Source organism: Anolis sagrei, chromosome 2 (genome assembly GCF_037176765.1).
Source record: "Anolis sagrei isolate rAnoSag1 chromosome 2, rAnoSag1.mat, whole genome shotgun sequence".
Classification (NCBI taxonomy): domain Eukaryota; kingdom Metazoa; phylum Chordata; class Lepidosauria; order Squamata; family Dactyloidae; genus Anolis; species Anolis sagrei.
This window is the reverse complement of record NC_090022.1, coordinates 271,926,669-271,945,178: the sequence shown is the minus strand read 5'-3', so window position 1 is coordinate 271,945,178 and position 18,510 is coordinate 271,926,669. Positions and strand designations below refer to the sequence as shown.

The window sequence follows — 18,510 nt, the reverse complement described above, 5'->3', positions numbered from 1 at the left end:
TCCCTGGTCAAAAAAAGGTTGGGACTCACTAGTTTAGAAATTGTGCTTGGATATACTTTAAGTGCAATGTTGACTTGATTTTTTTAGAACATGCTTTCAAAGATAAACCAACATACACTTTTATTTTATTTATTTGTAGGTACAAAAAGCTGCTGTCCCTGTTGAGCTTTGCTCTGCAGTCAATTGACAACTCGCATTCAATGGTTGGTAAACTGTCCCGGAGGGTATTTTTAAGTGCTGCCAGAATGGTTGCAAGAGTGCCCCATGTGTTTGTAAAGCTGTTAGAAATGTTGAGCATTACAAGTTCAACACATCATACAAGGATGCGTCGACGGCTGATGGCAATAGCAGATGAAATGGAAATTGCAGAGGCCATCCAGTTAGGGATGGAGGAGATGCAGTCCAGTGAATGCAGGCATGGATTTGTACAGCCTACGGTTCCTGATAACTCTCCAGAATCAACAGAGAGCAATACTCCAAATAACACTATCCAGTTATCAGGGAGAAATGGGAAAGATGTGGGTGATAAAAAACTAACTGCCAGTCCCGAAGACATTTCTGACACAGTGGCCGGTATTTCCTTGGGACTTCCTGTTTCTTCAGGGTCAACGGAGCAACCAAAGCCAGCTGCTCAAACAAAAGGCAGATCCCATGGTCAATGCTTGAACTCTTCCCTCTCACCTTGTCATTCCCATTCGGTCTTCCCAATTTCGCCTTCCCCTCCTACTCCTTCTACACCTGCAGGAGCAGATATTGCTAAACACAGACCTCAGGGATTTGTTCCCTGCAAAATACCCTCTGCTTCTCCTCAAACGCAGCGAAAGCTTTCCCTCCAAATTCAAAGAAACTGTGCTGAACATAAAGAATCAGAAAAACTTTCCCCGGTCTTTACACAGGCCAGACACCTGCCGTTCAGTCATATACACCGGCCAAAGCCATCTCGACCTAATCCTTGTGACATGAATAAACAGGGAGAAACCTCTAAAAACAGCATGACACTTAACTTAAATGATATATCACATTGTGATGGTGGCAGTAGTAGTGGTAGTGGTAATGCAGTAATACCAAGTGGAGAGACTGTTTTCACACCTGTGGAAGAAAAACGTGATCAACTGGATATTAATCCTGAGCTTAATTCCAGTATGGAGGATTTACTTGAGGCATCAATGCCAACCAGTGATGGAACAGTCACATTCAAGTCTGAAGTGGCGGTTCTGTCACCTGAACGTGCAGAAAATGACAACACGTACAAAGATGATGTCAATCACAATCAGAAATGCAAGGAAAAGATGGAAGCGGAGGAAGAAGAAGCGTTAGCTATTGCCATGGCAATGTCAGCATCTCAGGATGCCCTACCAACTGTTCCTCAACTACAGGTTGAGAATGGCGAAGATATCATCATTATTCAGCAGGATGTGAGTACATTGACTTTTGTGCTTTCTTAAGTTACGTACGTTAGTCATTACATACATAGTTAAAATATGCATTTCTCATTTAGCTTCAGTGGTAATATTGTTCAGACAGAGGAAAATACAAGGGTAGTCGAAAAACTGGGGAAAAGATGAATATCATGTTTTCTCTTCTCATTAGAAAGAAAAGACATGTTTTTTGAAACCACATGGCAAAATTCAATAGGCACATCATTTTACCTTCATAGAAGAATTGGAAAACATAGGCACAGAAAATAGCATGTGATAATTTGTTACCTGCATACAAATATGGAAGGGAGAATTAAGCAATAACCCCAGGCCTTGATGAGTCATTAATTATAATTGATATAATGAAATAATTTAAAAAAATCAAGAGGACCATGGGAAAAGTAGATTCTTTGGGTGCAAACAACAAATGGTATGTATGGAGGACTCAAGTCCTCCATACATGGTTGAAACTATTATATCTAGAAACGTTAAGCACTTCAGTTTATATTCCTGTTCTTACTTTCCACCCCATGGAATTAAACTGCTTAAGTACATGAATATAGTGTATATGTGAATGTGTTTCAAGACACCGGCCAACTTATTTATTTATTTACTATATTTATATCCCGCCTTTCTTGACCCCGAGGGGGACTCAAGGCGGCTTACAGCATAGGCAATAATTCAGTGCTTTAAATTCTCAATACATTTGTATTTTCTCTGATTTGTATTTTCTCTGTTTGTTTGCTTTGTTCTGTTAGAAATGTAATATAATTGACTGGCTGCCCTGACACGAGAAATAAATAAATGCTTTAAAAACAATATACACTCAATATACAATTAAATAAACATTTCAATTTAAAATTTAAACAAGATTAAGAGCATTAAAAATACAAAACATTGCAATTACAATTATAAAACCACTTATAATGGCCCCGTGAATTTTGTAGCGTTTTCTTAGGCAAGGAGAATTTAGAATTGGTTATGCTAGTTGCTCTGTAGTATATCATACGGCACCAAGTACTCTTCATTGGTGTAACTCATCCAAGAACTAGCTATGGCTGGCCCTACATAGTTTCCAGGATTAGATGGGATCTGGTGCTTTTAGGGAATTTAGACGGTATCTTTTGATTAGTTATCTATGTGGATTATGTGATATGATTTGGTCACTAGATGGCACTGTACATAATATTTGGTGGTATTGAATTTGGCAAAAGACAAGAAAGTTCCTGTATAGTTTCCTGACAAGACTTTCCTCAAAGCCAACATCCATAAATTGGCAAAGTGAGAAGATTTACCACTGGAAATGTCTAATGATGACTGGTAATACCACAACTGCAAAACAATCACATCTGTGTATATGGTTTCAATTCTAAACTGCACACTGACAGGCTAATTGCAGATGCATTGTTTGAATTTTTAAATTATCTTTTTCTTAGGATATTATAATTTGTGGCAATTAGTAATGATCGCTGTATATTCAATTCAGTGCCAGTGCTAGTGGACATATATCAAATTTGTGAATTGCCTATACCTATTTGGTTGAATACTGTGGGAACAAAATGCTATACTATTGTTAGATTTATATCCTGCTCTTTTCCCACTATAGGACTTAGTAAGGAGCTAGACAAGTCCTGATCTTGCAGGGTTGTTACGTTCTTATTTTAAATTGATTTTTTCTGGAAATTAGTTTATGCTTGCAAATTTTTTGAGGTATGGCTATGCTAAACATAAAAATGTATTATATTGCCTCTGAACACAGACATTGAAGATCAGTATGAAGAATGAAATAACTTTTACACTGAAAGACCTATATAAATACAAGATGTTGGTGATGATGAAAATCAATGACCACTAATTGCTTAATTTGCAGACACCAGAGACCCTGCCTGGGCATACCAAAGCAAAACATCATTACAGGGAAGATGTAGAATGGCTTAAAGGTCAACAGATTGGCCTTGGTGCATTTTCTTCATGTTATCAAGCTCAGGATGTTGGAACTGGGACATTAATGGCAGTGAAACAGGTAAATGGTCTATTTTGGTGAACCATTTGAAAAACATTGACTGGAAAATATTATAATCATTTGGAAGCATAGTGCTGAAGTCTACATGTGACCTCAGTTAATGTTGATCTTCAATTTCTGGAGTGGATTTCTTAAGGAAGGCAAAGACGTTCTTCTCAAAACACTCTCTGCTTTCCCTTCTGGAGAATTGTTGTGAAATACTTGTTAAAAGTTATGGCTTTCTTAGTGAACATGGTTGTTACCCCAGTTTCTCCTTTCTCTTCAGAAAAGAGGATTCTAATGTGACTGTAGTACCCATTTTATGCACTTAATGCATTTGTTGTGTATATCCATCCTTTAAAAATTGTTCACAACATGCACGTGTATTACCTAGCAAATTCTGTTCATCTTTATATGTAAAGGTACTGTGGACTGTAGAAGAAAGGTATGAACAAAAGTGACTCATTTCTGGTGGGAGACCTACCATTGGATCTTATTTCATTTTATTGGCCTGAATGCCCCCTAAACAGAGTTCTGCTATTGGCAAAAAGGAAAGGGAATCCGGCTTCACTGTTTCTTTTTTTTCCACCTGAGAGTCTGCTATTTTTTATTTATGTACTTCATTTTTATTCTATCTTTCTCTCAATATAGAGACACAAAGTGGTTAAAAATAAATATGACACAATACAAATTAAAGTAATGTAAATTCATTAAAGTACAAATACATGTTTTAAAAGCAATTAAAACATTTGTGTCATTAAAATCATTAAACATTAAAATATTAAAATGCATTAAAACTCCACATCTACCCCAAAATCCCACTCACACCATCCCTAGCAGCCCACACCTCATCAACCCATAAATACCAAATAGCAGAGGAATGTTTTCACCTGCCTGCAAAAGACAAGCATGAATGGGTCATCCTGTTCTCTTCTAGAATCTGGGAGCAGTCACCGAAAAAGCTCCTCTCCCATATTCCCACCAAATTCACTTGAGAGTATGGTGAGGCAGAGAGAAGGCCCTTCCCAGGTGATTGTAGTGTTCTCGCAGACTCCTAAAAAGAAGCACGGTCCTTCAAATCATCTGGACTGAAGCCATATAAGGCTTTATAGGTCAAATCTAGCACTCTGAATTGTGCCTGGAAATTATTTGACAGCCGCTGGAGCTATTGCAACAGGAAGATTGTGCATGTGTCCTTAGTATGACCAACTATCTCAATTTGAACAATGGTGATGTAAAGTCTGATCCCATTTTTTGTGCATGAAACAGGTGACATATGTGAGGAATACATCATCTGAACAGGAAGAGGTGGTAGAAGCATTGAGGGAAGAGATAAGGATGATGAATCATCTGAATCATCCCAATATCATTCGAATGCTGGGAGCTACATGTGAAAAGAGCAACTACAATCTTTTTATAGAATGGATGGCAGGTATGTTTTCCTCCAAACTCTCTCTTTATAAGGCTGTCTCTTCGTATATCTTTTCACTGATCTTTTGAACCTGTGTGTGTGTGTGTAATCATTGACTATTCATGTAATAATTTAAAACACTAAGTTAAAAAGGTATGTCTTAACACTATTTATAATGTAGGAGTAGCACAGGAGAAAATTCCTGTGTATATGAGAAACAATCCTTGTAGGTGACAGTGTCCTTAGGAGAGCCTCTTCTGCAGATCTTAGTAATTAAACAGATTCATAATGAGGCAGACATTACCTTGATAGACATATCCAAGGATGGAAAGGTTAAAACCAACAGGTTGATTTGAGTCCCAAAAATAATTGGCGAACACTACAGGTCATTCATAATTGGTGTAAGATGATTTCTCAAAGCATCCTAGCTCCCACATTTTCATAACTTCTGAAAACTTGTTAAAGTTTGGTGTACTGCCACAAATCCTAAAAGGAAGAAAGGATGATAACAGAATATTTCAGTGAATCAGTTGCATTAACAGATAATTGAGTCATCTGCCTCTTCTCACATTGATTTACTTAACTAGAAGCACTTGTTCTAACTGCAAGCATATAATATGGATTGATAGAATATGGAACATACCTTTTTGAAGCGCTATTTAAAACAGAAGTCTGTACAGAATAAGACAGATTACTAAATGGGATCCTCTGCAGTAAACACATCATACTAGTAATAAAAGCAACTTTTCTATTTATTTGCTATTTTAGGGTTTGTTTGAGTGTACTGTTTTTAGCCATTAAAGACTTAAATCACTGGGACTGGAATTGTTCAAAGATGACCTCTTCCCACATGACCCTGACTTCCTACCAATTTAGATCTGCTTTAGAGATGCTGGGATTGAACCTGGAATCTTCAGCATGCAAAGCATGTATTCTAGCACCAAATAGTTGTCCCTCTGCTTGTTACTTTTAGTGTACCAGGCAAAATCTGTCATCTTCCTTTAATAGCTTTTAATTAGCTATTGTTCCGATGCTAATTGAAATTAGCAACACAAATGAGACATCTATAGTGAATGTTCTAAGATAGTAAGAAGTTTATGTGTAAAAATGGTCAGTAGAGAAGATAATAAAACAGCTCTTCTTTATCTCTCTAATTGGTGATCAACATTGTGACCTCCATATCCACAAAATCAGTGTCCACAGTTTAATTTATCTATGATTGTCAACATATGTCCTTTCTATGCATTTTCTAGGCCCTCCAGTACAACACGGAGGTATTCTTAGGCCCTAGGGTTTTTAAAAAAAAAATTCAGTATGGTGTACATGATGAATGAAACATATAAAAAGAACTACACGAAATTTGAATTCACATACAGTAGAGTCTCGCTTATCCAACATAAATGGGCCGGCAGAACGTTGGCTAAGCAAAAATCTTGGATAATAAGGGGAGATTAATGAAAAGCCTATTAAATGTCAAATTACATTGTGATTTTACAAACTGGACACCAAAACATCATGTTTTACAGAAAAAAGCAGTTCAATACATGGTAACGTTATGCAGTAATTACTGTATTTACGAATTTAGCACCAAAACATTGCAATGTATTAAATCAGTAGTGCATCCGGGTGGGAGGCAGACTGTGTTGGATAATACAGAACATTGGATGAGAGAAGGTTGAATAAGCGAGACTCTAATCTACTTTGAATGTACCTGTCTTCATTGTATATCAGATTTTGCAACTTTTTCTAGTAGCAATCAATTAGTTTCTCTTTATTGGGCGTATTAGCTAAAGTATACTCTTGTCTTCCAGGGGGATCTGTTGCTCATTTGTTAAGTAAATATGGAGCCTTTAAAGAATCTGTGGTTGCAAACTACACAGAGCAGTTGCTTCGTGGCCTTGCTTACCTTCATGAGAATCAGATCATTCACAGAGATGTTAAAGGTAAGAACAGTGCTACTATAGACTCTGTGTATGATACATGTTTGTCTTGTAATAAGCCCTCATGAGAAAAAAGAATTCAGTTCACCCAGCTTAATTGAGCAAGCCTAAAACTGTCTTGTGCAGCTACCTACATAAGTCTGAAGCTGCCTGTTTCACAAATCTTCGAATAAATAGAAATGAAAATGGTTGAAAAGAACGTTGAAGTAACATTGTTGTGCATATGAAATAAGAAAGGCTTGTTTAAAAGGCTACAATATTTTTTGTTTTGTTTTAAGGACCATAAGTCTTTTTCTGTTTTTTTCCCCATTTGGGGAGAAATGCATTTCCATTTTTGATATGAGTAGGGAAACTAAGCTGGGTCATTCCTTGGTTAGGAGTTGAATGAGAGACATCCAATGAATACCAGGTGCTGTATGCTATATTTCAGAGGAAGAGAGTGGTAAAACCACTTCTTATTCCTTGCTTAAGAAAATTCATTTTGGAAAATGTGAATCTCCATAAGCATTTGGGAAATGGGATTCATAACCTTTTCGGAAAACCACTGGTCACTGGAAAGACATTACCTTGTTAGAAGTTACAACCTTTTGAAAAGTGATGCTCACCAGCATTCATGCAAGGCAACAAGGTCTCTCAGCTGTTAAACTGATATACCTAGGTATGTCTTTGAACCGTCAGAGACAAAGATGTGCCAATGCACAAAAACATATATATTTAGCAGTCTCAAAAGTGTTCTGTGAAGTTGTCCAAAAACATCTACTCTCCCTTAAAATATATTTCCTTTAAAACATGCTCTCAAGAAACAAAATAAATAGTTTTCTTTAAAAGTAACAGAGTAGGTTTGCTCACAAAACCTCATGTATACAGCATACAGGCACTTTGCTTATGATATCCAGTTACAATAGGATTTTAAGTAGTTTCTCTCTGTAGGTAACACAGAGCATCTTCCTTAGAAACAATAGTCCATAGTCCAATGGAGTCTTTAAGCATACATCTTACTGAAGTCTAAACTGTACTGTTCCTGCAGTCTTCTGAAAGCATCCAGATGGCTTCTACTCTCTCTCTCTAAGAGTCTAATGGCCTGTATCCACTGAAGTCTAAAGCAAACACACACTTCTCTACATGGCTTCTCAAATCAAACACTGATCTAAAAATGAAGTCTCTGGTCCTGAACATGTCCAGACCTGATCACATGGTCTGCAACCCTTCCCACAACAAAGAGTTAGGTAAATTTGCAAACCAATGCACACATACACCACAGTAAGCAATTACATAATAAACAACTAGTGGAGGCTTCAGAAGGTTGCTATTTCCAACAATTCAACAGGTGACTTGAAGGCACATACACATACTATCTTTGTAAGGCTTATGGATATCCTGTTCTTAGATACAGCCCCACACAAAGAAGGGAATGATCACTGATCACCTAACTGAATTTTCATTCAACTATGATGAAGCATTCAGACCACTGCACTATCGTTGCTGAGTCCTGCATCTTAAAACAGCGGAGAGGTTGCTTTTTTCCAAAGAGTTTTTTGTCCTACAATTTTCTCTCTCTCTTTTTAAACACTATTCTGTCTTGAGCTTGGGTAGGGCCAAATGAGAAAAAAATATTGATAGTGTAATCTCTGGGCAGAAAGAAGACTTAATCCACTCTTTGATGTTTCCTTCACACAACATTAGAATGAAACGTAACAGCAAGTGGCCAACATTCCTTTCTCTTTGAAAGCTTAGTTTCTGTTTACCTGACTTTAATTTTTGTAATATATAATATTTAATGCAAATCATTTATATAACTTGAAGGAAAATATCAAAATGTTGACTATTCCAGTCATTCAAATGTATCTTATATGTACATGTATGTTTTCTTATGATGTTGCTAGGTGCCAACTTACTCATTGACAGTACAGGCCATAGACTAAGAATTGCTGATTTTGGAGCTGCAGCTAGGTTGGCATCGAAAGGAACGGGTGCTGGAGAGTTTCAAGGACAGTTGTTGGGGACCATTGCATTTATGGCACCTGAGGTATGAATTCATTGTGAAAGTACTCACAACGTCATTTATATCCTTGGCTTTAATGACTTGCTCAGCTGCAGCACATAAAGTGGCATTCTGTGCAGTGCAAACAAAACGTGTGTATAGCCTTGTCTTATCTGCCTTTTCAAAAAGATTCTTCATTTCCTTGCGAGATTAATCAGATGGCAAATGTGGATATGAGAAGGGCCCTGCTGGATCAGACCAAAGTTCAGTATCTTTTTTACTGCCTCAGTCAGGCAACCTGAGAATTGCACCACCAAAAAATAAACTAATCAGCTGTTTCTGACTGTTATTCCTTAGCAACAGGTGTCATAGCAAACATACCATCACAGCCATTGATAAGTCTATTCTCTACATATTTTTCTCATGCTGCTTTACCAACTTGTTTTGATTGTTTGATGAAATGGCCCAAATCTAATGCTTTGTTCCCCCTGCTTCCAATAGTGCATTTAGTCCACTCGCACCCCACCCTTAATATTAGCTTAGCCGGCCAACTATCTGTTAGCCGGCCAGTACAGGAACCTCCAAAAGTGAGACTCTACCAATACTTCACATCTCTATGTTGTAACTCATGCATTACTGTAACCACACAGTTTAAACTATAAGCAGTTTTCATGCTATTACATTACATACTGATACAGTCTAGATGTATGTTAAATTGGTTAGCTAGCATTTTACTTCTAAAATACTTTGATGTGTTTTGAGTCTGAAGCACAATAGGGCTTCAAGAATTTTTTACTAGTATCTTTAAAATTTCAACTTTTATAATACAAATTATTTAATTTTCTGAAATGTGAACATAAGTTTAAATTTGCATAGGGGAAACAGCACTGTCTAGTTTTAAGCATTTCTTAAATGTTTACTTAAAAACCCAGTGCATGTTTGACAAATGCAATTTAATGATACTATTCATAGGCATCATCTTATATGTGGTTTATTTTTGCTGTGTGTATATGTAAAGATGTACTCGCCCTTGGCAATGTCATTTTCATGCAGAATTTTGATGAACATGATTTGACATTTTGAATGCATCTCATAAATAAAATAATTGTTAATAGGGAATGCGTCATAAAATGCATGCTGTGCTAGTGATAAAAGATTAAAAGAAGTTAAACATGTTTGATATTTTCTTATTCAGGTGTTGAGAGGCCAGCAGTATGGCAGGAGCTGTGATGTGTGGAGCGTTGGTTGTGCGATTATAGAAATGGCTTGTGCTAAACCCCCCTGGAACGCAGAGAAACATTCCAATCATCTTGCTTTGATATTTAAGGTAAGATTAAATGTCAGTGAACATCTCCAGACCTGTGACTGGAACACTCCAGTAGGAGCTTCCACAACACAAGATTTTGGGTTCTGGTTAGTACGTTATTTGTACTTATAGTTATGTATGCATTGAATGTTTGCCATGTTTTGTTGGAATCCGCCCTGGGGAGATAGGGCAGAATACAAATAAAGATTATTATTATTATTCAGCAACTTGTGAGATTAACATGCTCACAAGCTATAGCACTCTTTTCAGCATTGCACCCTGTGTTTTTTCAAAAGCTAGACTTTTAAGTTTTCTTGTATTTAAAAGTAATTCTGTCCTATCCTATATCTGATAATCATGAGGACACAGTACAGTCTTTACATACACTTCACAAAAATCCCAGGCAATAGTGTTTTGCTGGTAAAAATCAAGCCGTGAAGATTGACCCTTTAAAATTAAGACAGACAACCAAAAGAGTTCCAGCTTCGATACCAATTACACCTAAAGATATTCAAAGGTAAAGGTAAAGGTTGTCACCTGACATTTAAGTCCAGTCATGTCTGACTCTGAGGGTTGGGGCTCATCTCCATTTCTAAACCATTTGCACCATAATGGACATTACCTTCCCGCCAGAGCGGTATCTATTGATCTACTCACATTTGCATGTTTTCGAACTGCTAGGTTGGCAGAAACTGGGGTTGACAGTGGAAGCTCACGCCACTCCTCGGATTTGAACCTGTGACCTTTCGGTCAACAAGCTCAGCAACTCAGCAGTTTAACCATCGCGCCCACCAGGGTCTCCCTAAAGTTGTTCTTGCACTTTCATTAATTAGACATTTTAGTTCACTATCATTCATTTGAGAATGAAGTGGAGTAGTTTTCATTCTTCCAGATTCGGCCATGGGAAAAATGAATAGCATTGAGAAAATACATGACATAGCTCTGTTCAGAATGATTTGTTGTTCTAAGCTGCCTGCTATCCAGTGAATGTTAGAAGCATGAGAATGGGGATGAAATGGGTGAATGGAATGTGGTGGGTGATTTATTTGCTCAGCAGGAGGAATCAGTCATGGCCTTTTCAGAATGTCAGGCTCTTCAGAGCTAAACCTAGTTGTCCCTTCTGTTGGCTTGTGTAGAAGTCTCTGGTGTCTTTTAGATGGCGAGCAAGAAGACTTTGCTCTTCAGATTTTCCTTAAATTGGTATTGATGTTATTTTCTGTTTTTGAGTATTGCTATTTGAGGTAAGCTGTAATGAACCCTTTGTGCTTTTTTCATGTTTTTATTATTAATGCAGTGTTGGGCACTTCAACAATAAGTGAAATATCAGTAGGCAAAGCATTCTTGCAGCATCTTGAAGACTAGCAGAGAGAAGGAAATTGGTATCACAGCCTTGCGTAGACTAAGTCTGCTTCCTCCTCCCTAGGCTTCTTCCTCTAATTCTGCTCTCCACCTTATTCACAGGCTGGGGCATTTAGATAGAACTGGATTGAGAGAAGGAGATTCTAGGGCTTTGTTACAGAGCAGCAACAAGGTCAGGCTGTCAAAGTAGCTATTTAGGACTGTTTAAAGGTCAGGTCCCTAACTGTTTGCAGCAAATACCATAGTTCACATGTCAAGTAAATAGGCTTATGCCTTTCTTTCATTAGCCCTAGTGTGCAGATTTGAGAGCTTTAAACAATGTCAAGGTAAGATGGATGCTTAGAATATTAGGTTTATTAGATACTTGGTTTTTTAAAAAAACCTGAATGTACCACAGATGAAATCTGGGATTTCTGATTCCTGAATGCAAAACCACTGTATGCTCTAACACTCATCTTTGCAGAGCACACTTCTTGATTGGGAGGCAGAGGGGAGGCAGTTGTGGTGAAAAAAATATATATATACTCAGAGGCACTCAAAGTATTTATGATTTAGCTCCTCCTTTCTGTGACTGATCTTTGTGGAGAGTCAAGTCCTTCGTAGTGAATCATTTTCTTCAATTAAAATAAAGACACTATTCTCTATGTTTAGAGGAGAAATCTACAAAGAACTGTGTTGTATCTTCACATGTCAGTATAAAACCCAGTTCTTCACGAATTTCTCCTCTGCATGCCCAAGAATGAATACTCATTCTTTCTTACTTAGTTACTTAGGTGATCCCTCATTCTCCGAGCATGATTGTCTTCCAAGTGTAGTGTCTTGGCAATGGAATCGTAGGTGACTGTGGAGCGCTATTCTTGATCTGCATGTTCTTCCACAGTGAAGGCATCGGTTTTCAGGTGGAAGATGGTCCTGGTCAGGGTTGGTTTTGCACGCCTTCCTCTAGGCACATTTCTCCTTTTCATCCTCCGTTTGTGCCTCTTCGAATTCTGCAGAACTGCTGGTCACAGCTGACCTCCAGTTAGAGCGCTCAAGGGCCAGGGCTTCCCAGTTCTTAGTGTGTATGCCACAGTTTTTAAGGTTAGCTTTAAGCCTATCTTTAAATCTCTTTTCTTGTCCACCAACATTCCATTTTCCGTTCTCGAATTGGGAGTATAGTAACTGCTTTGGGGGACAGTGATAGGGCACTGGACAAAGAATAGTCACAGTGAGCACCAATTACACCAGTTTGAAGGGACAAATGCCTTGAATCAAACAAACCACAAACACGTGTAGGGATCTCACTAATCAGATTACAAAGTATTTTGAGCTGAGCACTTTTCGTTTTGCTTCCTTCTTTCAGCATACGCTTGTGACATTGTTTCTGTGCATCATAAAATGTTAACTGTTGCAAAATTCATCTGAGGAAACAAGCACATCCAGAGATGTGCTTGCTGTAAATTAATAATTAGGTGTAAAAGCTACACATGTTAAAATGTATGACAGCAGTGCAAACCAACCTATATCCAATATAACTAAGATGCTCCACAATTTTACAAAGTCTCAGAAAAGCATTTTGCTTTGGTCTCAATCAGGTGTTGATGTGTTGTGTTGTGCTTTGTCTTGGGTGGGGGGTCCCTGGTAGAGAGAAACTCATGGTGAATTGGTCTTTTCTGTTCTGTGTCTAGATTGCCAGTGCAACTACAGCTCCTTCGATCCCACCACATCTGACTCCAGGCTTAAGGGATGTGGCGCTTCGATGCTTGGAGCTTCAACCTCAGGACAGGCCCCCCGCAAGGGAGTTGCTGAAACACCCCGTCTTCCGCACCACGTGGTAATACTGTAAAAGTGAAGAGACACTGAACACGATGCTACTGAATAGAGAACAGTACCGGTCTTCCTGTGCAAGTTTGCACGGCAATATGTGTTAACTGCTCTGCTGGCCTTAATGATACATTTGGAGGACCTGAGGTCAGTAGAGGACCTGTACTTAAAAGTATGTGACTGACAAATCGAGATCTTTACCTAAGCTCAGTATGCAACATTTCACAAATTGTGCAGAAATATGTAAACTGTGCCTTTCTCAAAGATCTGGTTCTTTGTGAACAGAAAAGCAATTCCTCTTTTAAATCTGCATGATTATTTAGTGGAAGAAGTGATTTTTTAATTTTTTTTTATTTTGGAGCACTTTTTCAGCAATATTAGCAGCTGAGGGGCTCAGGAGCCATTTAAAACTGCAATCACTGTTCCATTTCATGCCATGCAAAACATCAGCAGTTTGGGCTCTACAACCCAGTTTTGTTTTCCTCACTTGTCATAGAAAAAAGAAATCGGTGTCTGTGCATTGTATTTTCACGAAGCTTGTTCTTTAAGTGGAGAAAGAAATCATGGGTAGTTTTAAGACCACATTTTGCCTTCCTAAGAGTCGCAGACCATGGCAGTTGTGGTTCACTGTGCATATAATTGCTATTCTTGCAGCTTCCCATTGGAAGTGACCAATCTGTATTTTCATTTAATCTTTTCTTTCATATTCAGGGAAAATATTTTTAAAAACACACCCAGAATAGCTAGAACTAGGTTCAAGCTAAATGTTGCTGGATAGCTTGATACACTGTATGAGACTGTGATACAGAACGGTTTGAAATCTGGAATAAAATGCTGCCCTCGAGACAGTGTTTTGAAGACGTGTTGGAGGAGAGAACGCTCAGTTGTTTTGAACAGCAAAACCTCTGTAACCAAGGATCAAATGAACTGTTAGGGTTTGGAGCCTTTTTATTGTCAACATTTTCATGATAAAACTATGTAGAAATATGTTAATGTATCATACTTGCTGCCACCCAGCTTCCATTCTAGTCAGCCTTTGATGGAAGCCAAAGCTTTAAATCCTGTCTTACCCTCCATTTAGCACTGTATTCATGTTCACTGTTGTTTTGTACCTGCTGTTTTCCTTCTGCCGTACATCATCTGTTTACGATTATAATTGATCACTAAACTATTGGGGGTAGTATATTTTCAAAAGGAAAAGAGAACCATTTCATCTCTTTCAAGATGTTTTATGGAAAAAAATGAACTTGAAAAAACAGCAACCCTTAAACATAATGTGAAGAAGTGCTTCACAAAGAGTGCAAGACTACTTTTTAAGCAAATGTTCAGTTGCTTCATGCTTTTAAGGACAGCCTTTTAAAGCAGTGTTTCTCAACCTGGAGGTCGGGACCCCTGGGGGGGGTGTGTCACGAAGGGGTTTCAGACAGGTGGCCAAAGACCATCAGAAAACAGATTTCTGATGGTTGTTGGAACCCCTTTGGCAGAGAAGGCTGAAGATCTCTCTGCCTGTTCTTCTCTTCCTTTTTGGAAATAGATGGCAAATCCTCCCACCAAAAGCCCTCCTCCGCTGTGATTGGCCGGCCTCTCAGCCAGCCCCTCAGCCAAGGGGAGGGTTGTTTCTAAGACTCCAAGCAGGGAGGGGAGAGTAGGTGTGCTCTGCACATGTCAGTGTGGTGTGCATGTGTGGGCAAGGGAGAGCAGGTGAGGCTGGAGGGAAACGCACCAGCGATTCCATTCAAGGCATGGGGATTCTGTGTGAGAAGTTCGGCCCAATTCTATTGTTGGTGGGGTTCCAAATTCTCTTTGATTTTTAGGTGACCTATAAATCCCAGCAACTACAACTCCCAAATGTCAAGGTCTAGATTCCCCAAACTCCACCAGTGCCAAGTTTGGTCCAGATCTATAATTGTTTGAGTCCACAGCACTCTCTGGATTTAGGTGAACTACAACTGTAAAACTCAAGGTCAATGCCCACCAAACCCTTCTGTTATTTTCTGTTGATCAGGGGAGTTCTGTGTGCCAAGTTTGGTTCAATTCCATCATTGGTGGAGTTCAGAATGCTCTTTGATTGTAGATTAACTATAAATCCCAGAAACTATAACTCCCAAATGACAAAATCAACCCCCCCCCCCCCCCCCCAGCCCTCCAGTATTCAAATTTGGACATACTGGGTATTTCTGCCAAATTTGGTTCAGTAAATGAAAATACATCCTGCATATTTACGTTACAAAATTCATAACAGTAGCAAAATGAAAATAATGTTATGGTTGGGGCCACCACAACAGGAGGAAGTGCATTAAGGGGTCTCGGCTTTAGGAAGGTTGAGAACCACTATTTTAGAGCTTGATGAATGGAATAGTGAAGGAAAATGGCAGTTCTTTTGCTTTTTTGCTGAGTCTTTTTGAAATAAAGTAATGATTGTGTTTAATCAACTTCTGTTAAATAACTGTTCCAAGTTTTAACTCTTCAGAAGCCAGTGACCGGAAATTGGTTATGCTCAAAAGACTCAGGACAAACTAAATAAGCTATTATACTGTACATTTTTAAGCAATGTACAACTCACAAATTGGAAACAAAATAGGTAAGGGTTTACAGCAATGATGATGCTAGCATTAACTAAAAGCAATGTCATAAAATGTAGATGTGTATTTCTTTTCGAAATGTTACATTCCATTGCTTTTTGAAGATTGGCAGACTTTGAAGAGTTAAACAATCGAAATGTGAAGTTTGGTAGCTCTGTTTTTGTATTTGACTTCAGTTTCTTGGCAATTTAGAATTTCTCATTATTCTAATCAAATTGTTTTTAAGTCTCTTTGTGTGCAAGCTTTAAAGGATGCACTCTTGCCGGTTTATGTACTGGAAGATCTGTTGTTGAATTAATGCCTGTGTCTGAAAAGAAGAGAAAAAGTCAAATGTATAAACTGATGAACCTCAGCTAATCAGTATTACCTTTTTAGATGGCCATGTCTACCACATATCAAACTCAAAAATGCCTCTAGATGCCTAAAAGCATTGTTTGAGTTTGTCCACATTTCCCTCAGCTTGCTGTAATTGTGGTGTTTTGTTTTTTTTTTAATGCAGATGTGATGTAATCTTATTCTCTTTGGATCAAAGCTGGACTGAAAATTGTATTGTGTAATTATTTTTGTGTTCTTAATGTTATTTGGTACCTAAGTTGTAAATAACGTCTACTGCTGTTTATTCCAGTTTCTACTACCTCAGGTGTCCTATAGATTTTCTTCTACCAAAGTTCACGTTCACATTGAAATTATATTTGCTATGTGACTGATTCCTAAGACTTCCAGGGCTTAAGGGCTAACTTCTATTAGCACCTTACTGTGCAAGTAAATTTTAAAGATCTCTGGGTTAAGAAAATTTGGCTTCATTATATCCTTGTTGTTTTAAATATATCAAGATATTTTAATTAAAAGTTTTTACCCCTTTGAACCAATTTTATAGTATAATTTGTACCTATTTTGGTGGTTTTGTCTTTATAGTAAATAAAAGATTTTGGACAAAAGTTGATCTTACTTTATGACAGTGAACTGCATTTAACACTTCTTGGTGTTTTTGTATTTTCGATATAAGACAACTGAAACCAGCAACAAACAAAAGATTTAAGAAACCGTTCTTGTGAGCTATTTACACAGTATGAAACAACAACAACAATAATAATAATACACTTTATTTATATCCTGTCCTTCTTCCCTAGGGGACTCAGAGCAGATTACAGCATTTACATACATAGGCAAACATTAAATGCCTTTACAGCCATATATAATGAGACATATGTAACACAAACAAAAGCAAATTTCATTTCTGGCTTGTGGAGGCAGCGCTTCATCTCTGTCTCTGAGGAGGTGCTCTCCTCCATTTTTCAAACCAAGGAGCATGCGTTGACATCTCCTGATTATGTGGCTGGCAAGATTGTTTGGAGCATCTCTTTGCCTTTTTCCACCAAAGTGGTACCTATTTATCTACTCACATTACATGTTTTCAAACTGCTAGGTTGGCAAGAGCTGGAACTGACAGGTGGGAATTCATCTGCACTTCAACAACACAAGGGTTTAACTCATGACACAAGGGTTTCTGAACTATAATTAGGTAAAGATTATGATCCTTCTTCCCCAGTTTTATCATTGCTGTAGATTTATCCATGATGCCATATTTGTCAGTAACAGTAGTACATTCCAATGGTTACTGTCATATTACCCTACTAAAATTTTATCATATTAACCTATAGATCAGGGGTCCTCAAACTAAGGCCCGAGGGCCAGATATGGCCCTCCAAGGTCATTTACTCAGCCCTTGCTCAGGGTCATCCTAAGTCTGAAACTACTTGAAAACACACAACAATAACAACAACAACAACAATCTTATCTCATCAGCCACACTTTCCATTGAAATACTAATAAGTTTATTTTTAAAATTGTTCTCCATTTTAATTATTGTATTGTTTTTAAGTGTTTTTTGCGCTACAAAAAGATATGTGCAGTGCGCATAGGAATTCATTCATGTTTTTTTTCAAAACATGACCTGGCCCTCTGTTTAAAACGTTTGAGGACCCCTGCTATATATTAAGAAGTAACTGTTTGTTAGACTAGAACACTATTTGTTTCATAGTATATAGTTGCATACTTAAATCCTTGGAAGTGATGTTCACGGGGATTGTGTGACATACTATCTGTATTTGTGAAAACACCATACACACAGTTTGAAGAACTTACAGCTTGGGAATAATCAAGACACAGGTACCTGAAAAGCAAACAAGACCATGGCATGTTCTCTATTCTTCCTGGAGAACACTGTGACAAAACTGGTGGACATTAGTTATATAAACAATTTAGTAAGTATATTCAACCCAACCTCCGGGGTTCTTAGTTGTCATGAGATGACCCATGGCTGTTGAGATGTTGGACTGCAGTTCCCATCAGCTCCAGTCAGCATGTCCAGTGTGAATGATCATGAGACTTTCAGTTTCACAATGGCTGGAGAACATGTTGCCCAATCTTGCTTTGTGATTTGCCACCAAATTTGCAAAGATCTTTCTTCTATGATGGCTTGTTCATCTACATCAGGTATGGGCAGTTTTTTTTTACCTTTGGGCCGCATTGCGGGCTGGGCCAGGAGGGAGGGGTGTCAGGCACACACTGGGTGGGGAGGGCTAGGAAAGGGCAGGGCAGCGGTCATCCTCAGGTTGTTCTCCCAGCATAAAGATGGGGCTGCTCACCTCAACCTTATGTTGGGAGAAAGGCAAGACATGTGCCAGGAGGAGAGTGAGACACGTGGT

At 38.2% G+C, this 18,510-nt stretch overlaps 1 protein-coding gene across 2 annotated transcripts in view; it reads left to right on the top strand.

The window, feature by feature from the left end:
* MAP3K1 (mitogen-activated protein kinase kinase kinase 1) overlaps positions 1-16,740 on the top strand; it is a 72,006-nt gene extending 55,266 nt beyond the window's left edge. For both annotated transcript variants that reach the window (XM_060761504.2, XM_060761505.2), the window contains exons 14-20: positions 140-1,415; positions 3,289-3,441; positions 4,690-4,852; positions 6,643-6,774; positions 8,655-8,797; positions 9,948-10,079; positions 13,085-16,740. In XM_060761504.2, coding sequence (XP_060617487.2) covers positions 140-1,415; positions 3,289-3,441; positions 4,690-4,852; positions 6,643-6,774; positions 8,655-8,797; positions 9,948-10,079; positions 13,085-13,234 — 2,149 coding nt within the window. In that variant the 3' untranslated portion in view covers positions 13,235-16,740. The remainder of the gene's footprint in view (positions 1-139; positions 1,416-3,288; positions 3,442-4,689; positions 4,853-6,642; positions 6,775-8,654; positions 8,798-9,947; positions 10,080-13,084) is intronic.
* The last annotated feature ends 1,770 nt before the right edge of the window (positions 16,741-18,510 follow it).